General features: G+C 39.5%; 1 protein-coding gene across 5 annotated transcripts in view; it reads right to left on the minus strand.

Annotated features, from left to right (window-relative positions):
* LOC137967741 (uncharacterized) overlaps positions 1–10642 on the minus strand; it is a 41087-nt gene that overhangs the window by 7262 nt on the left and 23183 nt on the right. For all 5 annotated transcript variants that reach the window (XM_068814293.1, XM_068814294.1, XM_068814296.1 and 2 more), the window contains one exon: positions 1396–1423. In XM_068814293.1, coding sequence (XP_068670394.1) covers positions 1396–1423 — 28 coding nt within the window. The remainder of the gene's footprint in view (positions 1–1395; positions 1424–10642) is intronic.

Raw genomic sequence — 10642 nt, forward strand, 5'->3', positions numbered from 1 at the left:
CGACAGTCTTTCATCAATTTTCTGGACCAGAAATTTCCTAGCGGAACTAAGGTTAGTCCTACGCAAATAGTTTGTAAAGTTCTTTCGACTTGTGTTGTAATGTAATGATTTTAAACAATTAACAAGTTTCTTCGTGAATTCTGGTGACAATAATGAAATATTCGGCATAGTTTTTGCGATATCTTCCAGCAAACAAAAATTTCCGTTCCTCGACTGCAGTCCGGCTAAAGATCAACATCTGATCAAATCATTCACTAAGAACTTCTCCTTTGTTCTCGCTATGTTTTGACGTCGCCAATGAAAGATGAAAAACTCATCTCGTAACTTAGGAGGATTATCTTAAAATTACGTTCAACTTATTTGAAGTTCAACTGTGTAGGTTGTTCATTGCACAAAACAACTTTCAAAGGCACTTAAATTTAGTGTTAATAAGTAAACGCTTGGCGAGTCATATCTGATTCTGCCATGACAAAGCCATACGTAAGAACTAAATGGTTACCTTTTGGTACATGCAAGGTAGGCATTAATTAATGTCCCAAATAAATTTTTAGTTCACTTTGATTGGTTAACAATCTCGCAGATCTTTCTCAGCCAATCAGATGAAGCAGCTCACATTTTCCCGCGCGTAAACCTACCGTGTGCTGTTTAAAGTTCTGGGGCCCGTTTCTCGAACGTCCCGAAACTTTACGGGCCATTTTTCGGCTGTCACAATTCCTCTGTATCTCAAGAACGGAGAGGATTTAAGTCGTCAAATTTTACAGTAATTTTTGTTTTTGTTACCTTGGAAAAAGGTTAAAAAGATCGTCTTTCCTTAACAAGCGGCTGGCAGTTTCACAAATGGCTTTTTGGGCCCGAAATGTTTTCGGGACTTTCGAGAAACGAGCCCCTCAGCCCAGTTGTTCGAACGCCAGATATCTTTATCCCTTGGATAAGTCACTATCCAGAGTATAAAATGTACTTCGCGTAAAATTCTTACACACCATTTACCTAGATGTGCTTAGATTGTGCATATGACATTCACAATTACAAGGGCAAATACTGAAATCTTTGCAGAGATTGACGGATTCTGACCTATCCCCTTGGCTATCCCGGCGCCCTTTGAACAACAGGGGCATGGGCCCAGTACTTTGAAAAATGCAGAACTATCCAATCAATGAAGTCACTACCAGGAGTAAAAGATAGACTCCACGTTGGAAATTTGCCGCCAAGGTTTACGAACACACCTTAACTTAGAAGTGCTTAGAGTGAGCATGTTCATGATGAAGTGGACGTAAATCTTTGCACAGACTGAAAATATCAGGCTTTTGAACAACTTGGTTGTTTCCATTATCCTCGTTTTGCTGTTCTCGGTCTAAATGAACAAATCGACATTTGTTTCACACTACACAGACTTACCGTTTCTTCCTGGAGTGCCCGGAATTCCCTGCAACGAGAACAATGCGTCGTTTTAATTGCACTGTTACATTAAAATTACTTGAGCGGTAATTTGTAGTTAGACCAGCCATCCCAGTAAATAAGCCCTAATTGGCTTGATCGCTCGTTTGGTATTATAGCAGGAAGTTGCGCAATCCAGCGCATCCCGTTTGAGTTCAGTTTAAGAATGAAAATTTTCAATTTTGGTTGTATTTGCTCAAGTTGCATCCTACACTGCGACGATCTTTCATACAGAAAATCGTCTCATACCGCAGTTCAAAAATATGACTTTTAATATGTTCTTTATCATATCCTCACCTCTTATAGGATATGGTACGAACTCTCCCTTGGCCAGCTTCCGTGTGGTCGATAATTCATTGAAGAGCAATGAACTATGCAATCACGCGGTCATAGGGTTGAAGTAATATCCAAGCCTTAATTTTTTTTCAAGTTTCTCTACAACTCCCCTACGTTGCATTTTTAAGTTCGAAATCAACTAAAGAACGTTTATACTTCATCACACAACGAACTTACGACACATCGGAACGATACACAGTGCTTCGAAGTTCGGAACACCCCTCGATAACATCGTTACTTGTTTCACACGGCATAGAGATTTATTCGCTATTCTTTCCAGTTTGAATAACTTCCCTAATTAAACACCGAGAAAGTCCTCACACAGGCGAAAATCAGGACATCTCAGTACCTATCTATATTAATACGCGTAAAAGGCGTTTAGCCAGCGAAAAAGCCATTGATTGAGTCTGTAATACAAATGTGATGGCGCCCCGTCATTAAGAGGCGATTGGGGCCACGTCACCTTTATAGCACGGAGCATTTAACAACCTTAAGTTTCATTGGATTGGGATAAGATACAACTCTATTGTGTTTATGGTTTGGCTTCTTTGTTTCTGCTGTATATTTTTTTCGTCTATTATTACCTAAAACCAATCACTAAAATCTCGTCTCGTTCGCTTGGCTGTCTTTATATTCTGAGGTCACCGTACAAGGCGAGATAAACCCACCCTCCTGCGCCGGTTAATAGCGAGCTTACGCAACAAGACGGCTGGAAGACTCAGGACGGCAGAATGACGAAAACATGTCGCGTAAGATCGGGAATGCACAGTCTCGCGCGACATTTTTTCGCCATTCTGCCGTCCTGAGTCTTCCAGCCGTCCTGTTGCGTAAGCTCGCTAATACCTTAAGTTAGTACTTGACGTCTAGAAATCCTTATTTAGTACACAGGAAGGAATCCTTGACAGGAAACAACTGCATTCTTTGACGTACTTGGGAGACTAAATCGGGGACTAGCATGGCGCACTTCTTATTGCACTTCTCATTTTTCACTATTCTCATGTTTTGGGGGTCCAAATTGTTTCACTTGCGCATCATCAGCCGAGCTGAAGTCAAAAGCTGTCGTATTCACTCTCATCGAGAAAAACACACATCAGCGGTTAAAAATAGCCGACTACTTTAATAGCTTGTCTGGCAAACTTTATTGATACTTGATGAGAGCCCTTCAATGTATCACGAACGTCATGTTTTCCGTATAAAAGCATCAATTAACATGCATAGGACATTGCCTCAAATATTAGGAACCCTTTTCGTATGTCATACGATTTTGAACATTTGAAATATAATGTGGCCTTGAAAAGCGAATATCACTGCCTCTTACGGTATTGCGTATATTTACGCGAATATTTACGCGATATTTTTACGAAACCATTCGAATTGCTAAGAAATCAAATAAAAAATGGCAAACTACAAGTAGCTACCTCGAGGCGAGTAAATTGTTTCTCCTTTAAAATTCCTCGCTAATATGTGTGTACGTCGAGTTTTGAAGCTCGAGAAATGTTCAAAGAGCAATACGGAAACGGAGAAGTTGATAGCCGCGCAGCCAAGGGCAAACAGCCTCTCGATTGCTCTTCAAACTGAAATGCTAGCAACAAGTTGTTCCAAACACCGTCCTCTACCATTAGGCTATATTAAATACAGCACGAGGCTTGAAGATTTGGCTTGGTGTTTCCTCGTGTTTCAATCAGCATCTATTGTTTTCCCATTAACTGCTCTATTCTTTATCGAGCGCATCACGTATATGTTCAGTCAAAGAACAAATTGTCAAATACTCGCAATGTGACAAACAAATTCCCAGCTGTGATTGCGCCTCACACTGTACCATAAGTTGAAGAAGCAAGCCAACGGCAGAACCGATCCATCGCGAGTTCATTATCGAGGCGCATTCAAAATATTGGACATTCAAACATTAATAATTGCGTTGTGCTATTATTCGGTGTTCTTCCCGCTGCGTGGGAAAAACATCTACCAGTTGTTTGTATTTGGTGGAACCGGCATTTATTAGAAAGCTAACAGTAAATGAATAATCATCCCCCGGCCACACCCACAGCCTTCCCATCAATCCTCCCCCGATCTCTCCTCCTACGTTTTCAATTTGCATAAATACTGCGTCACAAAGAAACGCCTCTTAAAATAGGTTTTCCGTTGTTTATCAGATGCCAAAGCTGGCGAAACAGCCTTGCTAGTTGATGAACGATTTAGCATAAATGATTGTGTGTAAAATCAAGTAAAGTTGTGAGGGCAGGAAAACAACAATTTCTGTTCACAACTCGGTGTTTATTTGCTTAATTTACAATGAACATAACACGGCTGAAAGAACAAGTCTTACTCAGACTTAATTATACCTCACGAAAACGTATTTTCCCTTCCGGCAAAATCGCTTGAAGTGCGGTATTCTCATTCGTGGTTTTGACACTAAAGTTCTCGGTGAGGTTCTCGGTCCGTTTCAACTCCACACTAAATCATCGCCTGGCTCTTTTTCGAGTCAGTTGCTAAACCAGCCACGAAATCCTTCAAAGTTGTCCAAAGAAAAGCCGAAACAATGCAAAATCACAAATAACGAGTCCCAGGAAAAACAGGATTCGGCAAGAATCGTTGAAACAACTCAAGCAACAACATTTCCTCCTAAATCGAGATGAACACTTTCAGCCGCAAAATTAAGCCCAGTAAACATTTTTACTTGAAAAAGCTATCCAGTTTTTGTTCCTAATGATTCTAGAGGCAGTCGTATTGTGTTCGATGTAGGTGTCGAGATTGCCACACACGCTGTTCTTGTAATTTTGATAGCAATCACACAAACATGGCGCAATCTTCACTTGCAATCTTATTTTCTTTTGAGACGATAATGCTTCACAATTAATTAATCTTGTTTTGTTGATAGGGGGTTAAACGAATGTTCATTTCAGTTTGCACTCAAAAGCGCTTTAACAAGCATCGTTTAAAAAAAACATTTCAATTAGCCTTTCCGGTAGTCAGTTTTTATCTTTTACTAAATTCGAGTCAAATTTGTACCATTCGGTGTACCCAACAGGCAAACAAGTTTTACAAAGACCATTTTCTCATTATTGGATGGCTAAATTAACACGTTCGTATTGTATTCGGGCAGCTGATTATATCAGTGTTTATCAAAAAAGCCGCTCATCTGAAGCACTCAACATGTTTCCAGCGAGAGTGGCCGAAGCAACAATCGACTCTTCGCACACGATTATGGAAAAAAATTAAAACTACCTTGGATATTTACTTTCCGTAAAGATACGACAAAAACATTCACCATTAATCAAAGATCATGGCTGATATTGCACGAGAATGAACATCTTCAAAGATCTCTTGCAACCACTGACAAACTAGAAATTTTCATCAAAGTGCGTTTCCGTCGAGGCTTACATTTGCTTCCAAGTTTATAACAAACCGCGTCAGAGTCATTATAGCAGACAACTTTGTACCGTGAGCAAACTTTGCCGGCCTCTTCATCTTTTAGACGTATTTTGAATATTAAAATGACTTCTCTAACCTTGGAAAACTTGTGGGAAGGAGCTGGAATAAGCACGCCGGGTCATGAACTCAAGTTATATAATATAAAAAAGTGTGCGAGCGCCTACAAGTGACTTGTGTAAGACAAGCTTAGAGAGAGACTACGTATGTCAACATCACGAAGAATACAAACACAACCGAAACATTTTAACTTTCCTCGGAGGCGTCTTCCATGTACTACTTAACCGACATAAAGCCTCTTTGTTTACGGAGTATGAATGTTAAACAGCTGTTTCAATGAGCGAGGAATAAAGTGTTTTTGTACTTACACAACAAGTCACTGGTTTGCAAGGGGAGTTGTCCGTGTCCTCGGTCGGAGTTTGCTGCTTCGCACAAACTAGAAGGAGAAAACGGTCGATTAAATAACGGAAAATGAACTGAATTGGCGTTCGTATGACCTAGGCACGCTGGTCTTTCCTACTACTACTTCAACGTACTAGTGCGATGAAAACTACGTGAGCCTTTGACCAGTGAACCAAACACATCTCTACGAAAGTGCGTCGCAAAACGTTGGGAAGGTTGCTTACCTTAATGTGGAAAGTCGGAAACACGCCACAACCAGCCCCAAAAATATCGGTATGTAGTTACAAAGTTTGGCCATCCTTGTCGAGTTGTTGCGAAGCGTTCAGTGCTCTCGGAGGTTGTGTCTGAAATTAATTCAACTTACGTTGCAGATCACTGCCTTATTACCGTAATAAATGCACTTGGCAAATCAGCGAAGCATAACCAACTAGCCTTTAACAAGTGAAAACAATACGGAATTCAATGAAAAGGACTTTGAATTTGCTGAAGCTCTGTTCTGGTGACCTTGCGAAATCGAAAGGGCACATTTCAACTCAGTGACATGTTCTTCATCGTTACCATCCCCTTGGAGTTTTTTCAATCCCTCACAAAAAAACAAAAAAAAACATTTGCTGCGAAATAGCGCAAATGTCTGGGAAACGCCAATACCGATTAAAATTTATTAATTGCTTGAATTCCTGGGCTATTTCACAAGGAATACCGACGATCAAAACTGGATAAAAGGATGAATGACATCATTTGTCTGTTTAATCTGGTATACTGTAACTTTGAAAGGGTTTTTTTTTTGCAAGCAAGTGCGACTTTTCCTCGGTAGAATTTCTGCGCGGAAAAGTTGCCGAATTTCTTATGTAGGTGAGAGAGTGCACTTAGCAACAACTTAACACAGGTAATAATCCGATTTAGTTACTTAGGTACTTTCAAGAACACGTGGGAAATTCATCATGCAAAATTGAAACTTTTGTTAAGAACATCATGCAGCATCCATTCACTTTTTTCTTTCCTTTTCAGAGATTTGTTTTGGAAATAACATTTCCCTTTTTTCCAAGAAAATGTGAGAGCCTTTAATTAAGATATGTCCATATTACCATGACGATGAAAAAATGGGGCAAAAAGAGGAAATTCTAAGACTATAGGACTACTGATACATCGAAACTAGTTTTGGACCTCTTTGGCTGCGGGTATTGTCATGGCGGAATGACTTTTTAGCTGCGTGCCTTTTTCAAGGTTGCTGCGGGTTTCAACAATTCAGGCGTCTTTGCTCTTTACGAGATGAATCTTACAACTGCATCAAGCAACCGTGTTTTCGGATCTTATTCGTTACAGAGGATGCAATTGACACGGACGCAGGGCATTTGTAATTTGTGTCTTCGTGATTGTGAAGAAATCATTTTTTTAGACTGTGGAATTTTCGTGGGTCGAAGTAAAACCAGCTTTTGGTGTATTACTAGATATTGAATTTGCTTGTTCGTGACTTTTTCAGTCGACTGATTATTTCATTGACACCACACATACCTTGATCAATATATTATGGCAGTCTTCGTATAAGTTTGAAGATACGTCATTACATCGGCAAGTTAATCCTCTGTTGGTAAAGGACGGCAATCAATCTAGAAATCATTTTATGAGGCCCGTTTTGATTTTGAAGTGGTTTGATCTCAACTTACTGCAACTGTAAGACTACACCTACTTCGTCCAATGTCCGTCTTGATATTTTCTCACTCTTTACCGCATTTAAACACGTTGCGTGCGTTAATTTTGGCAAGCCTCAATAATGTTATGGAAAAGGCCAAATGAACTTGTAAAAACTGACACGCCGTCGTTAACGTGAAGAGACTTCGAGAAATTAAACGTTATTAACCGACTAGATAATATTAACTCGTCATTCAGAGCAAGACATCTATTTTATTTCCTAGCACGACAGTCCTTAAGTTTTCGTTTGTTTTGTTCACCGATTAACTTTAACTTTCTTACTTAATCCTCGTCGTGTTAACGCTAAAGTAATGTTCCGTTGTATGTTTTTCACTGCATACATCGGTCTTATGCTAGTGTCGAAATAATTGTCGGAGTTACTTTTGCTCAAATTTGGCTAAAAGAAGCTCGCTACATTTTCATCCAATCGGAAGTAGACGCGGAACTGATCGTGCCTTTCTCGCCGAGTTTGCCGGTAGCACGTGTTTGCTTCGCCGCAGTGTGACTGCCTCATTGTGTCTGTAATAAAAAAAAACCAAATGAACAAAAACAACATCGATTGAACCACTTCTTTGTCAACTCATGTCTTTGATTCATTTGGATGGAAGCGCTACCTGTTATTTCTGTCGTCACGGAATAGAGCGTTGCGTGACAAAAGACCAAGGACAAAGGGGCGTCCCAGCCCCTGCCAACGCCCCCGCTCCTCCCCTACCGCACCTCTCTGAGATTCCTTATTTTTGAAATCGGCTTACTTGCAGAGCATGTTCTCACATGAAATGTCATGGCTGGCAAGATGTTTACATTGCATTGGAAGGACCTTCGAAAGTAGCTTAAGAACGAATAAAAATACAGGAAACGAACATGCAATCTTTCAAAGTGTAAAAAAAACTGGGGGTCGGTGTTTGCATGTAAATTTCCAAATTCCATCGTTACGCAATTCTAAATGCCTGGAAGTTTTGGGCAGAATCAGTTCTAGAGAAGTGTCTCAAAAAGACCCTCCGTCTTTTGTAGTAAAACCGGCCTGGAGCATGGCTTTTTACAATGAGATAAACAAACTGCAACGAGTGTGGAATTTAGAGAAAAGGACAACAAAGCCGGATATCGGCATACTCGCGACACTACAGAATGTCTATATTCTTGATTTGTCTATGCATGGCAATTAACTTCATCAAACCGGAGGAAGAGACGATTGTCACCATAACGTGGTTGCATGAAAAACACTAAAACGTCCAACGGCTCATTATTCAAAGACACACCCAGCTTTCCAAATTCAAACTGTTTTCGCTGACCCTTTTCGCTTCACAACAACATTCCTCCAAATACTGCGTATTCAACAACACAAACAGAAGAACGCCAGTACTATCGTTTAATAGAGACCACAAATTTAAGGACCAAAAAGGTTTCTTAGCAACAAATTAGCTTTGACGACAATTTCCTGTGTCAAAAACAAAAAAAATCTTTGACTAATTGACGTAAGCTAATGGTGAAGGAATAGTGTCGCTTTGATTTGTGCATATGTTCAGCCGAGAAGAATGAAGAAAATTCATCTTTTGAGAAAATTTGAGATACTTTGGTTTGATGGAATGATACACTGTTGTTACCTTTTAATGGTCCTCAAGCAAAACTTAAAAGAAAACTGTCTCGGTATTTGCATAATGTACGCTTATTCACATTGAATTTCATATTTATTTTTGCTTTTAAAGGTGCTCTTTTGTCTCCAAATGTACATTTTTACTAAGTAAGGAATAGTACAAAGGCGGAATAAATGTGTGAACATGAAGTTTTACTTACTAATAGTCGTTCAGTCGATTCCTTTGAAGAAGCTTTTCTGTATGTGTCAAGCTTTCCAAACAAAAAGAAGCGCAAAAATACTCCTGGGCGAAATGGTCGATCACACAGCTAAAGAGCTCAGGAGGAAACGACCTGTGGTGATGTATTCGAACACGTCTTCAGGTGCTCATGAATTGATTGACGGATTGGCGTGATAGGTTTGGCCTTTAAAAGGTTTCGCTTTGTATAAAAATCATAATCACTGTGTAAAGAAAGTGTCGATTATTAAGAAAGAAATCGAGAGCTGATACTCCCGGAACTCATTTTCCACCAAGGCAATTGGCCTGAAATGACTCAAGTAAATATATCCGTGTGTCCAGCCGAAAATCAAGCAACCGAAAACTTTTGTCATTGTCATCAGCAGTCTGAAAGCTTTCAAAATAAATGCAAATATCAAACAAAGTTCTTAAGCTCAATTGACTGATGTGAACTTTCACTTTTTTTCGCCGAATTCGATCGCGAAGACTAAAGGCAGCATTTAAAATTCCGCATTCCTACCCACGTCATTTTTTCCTCTGCGAGTGTTAAAAAACTGACGGGTGACTGGGACGAAATGGTGTCAATGATGTAAGGTTACGATTTCTATGATACAAACAGCGCCATGGCCAGCGTAATAATGATTGGTTTTTCTAAAATGTTTCGTTAGTCAAGGTTTACCAATCTGTTTTGACTTGTAATTTAAGTGTTCTCGCATCTCTTCTGGGATCGATGGTTGCCATCATTGCAATCAGCGTAGACATCTTGTCTCGAGTCACGTTCTCTTTTAACCCGAAAAAAAACCCCTGCAAAGCAACATCTTGTTAAGATACATCCGTTTAGGTTTTTCCACTTACCTTATTAATAAAAGATATTTTTCTAAGTAAAGCAAATGGTAAATACTAATCCATTCTCGCAGCGATTAAAAACGCTTTGGATCGCGGTTGATAAAAAATTCATTCTTGAGGGTTTACCCAATATAGATCGCGATAAGATATGTCGTAAAAAATAGGGCCGCGAACCCAAGCTATGAAACAGTGTGGCGGTGAAAAACAACTTGGCAAAAATAGTAACATAAAGATGTCAATTTTTATTGCTAATTTTGAGAAAAAGAAGTGGCGAAAGTGGCGAGTTACTTCGTGGTCCGTGGTCGACAACACAAACAAACAATATATCTTCGTGCTTTGCACTAACGAGATCAAAAGTGTCATAGCCGCCAAAAGTACATTAATGTTATTGCTTAAGAAGTTGTTTAACTGCTTAGCTTAATTTGTTTTGGGGGGGGGGGGTCAAAACAATGTAAATCCACTGATTTTTTTGCATTTAAGTCTTTTGTCTGAAGTCTTTCTTGTTTTTGCTCCTATAAAATCGGAGCCTAATTCATTATGTTTTAATACTTGCAGAATTTCATGTTTCTTCAGTGTCCTAGAAAACATTGTCAACTCTCCATCAGCAATCATCTCAATTGCCTTAATGCTGGTCCAATCAAATTTTCCTTTTTCGCACATCCAACTAAAATTTTTTTGTTACATTCTGTCTGTTTTTC

This window comes from Montipora foliosa, chromosome 8 (genome assembly GCF_036669935.1).
Source record: "Montipora foliosa isolate CH-2021 chromosome 8, ASM3666993v2, whole genome shotgun sequence".
Taxonomy (NCBI): Eukaryota; Metazoa; Cnidaria; class Anthozoa; order Scleractinia; family Acroporidae; genus Montipora; species Montipora foliosa.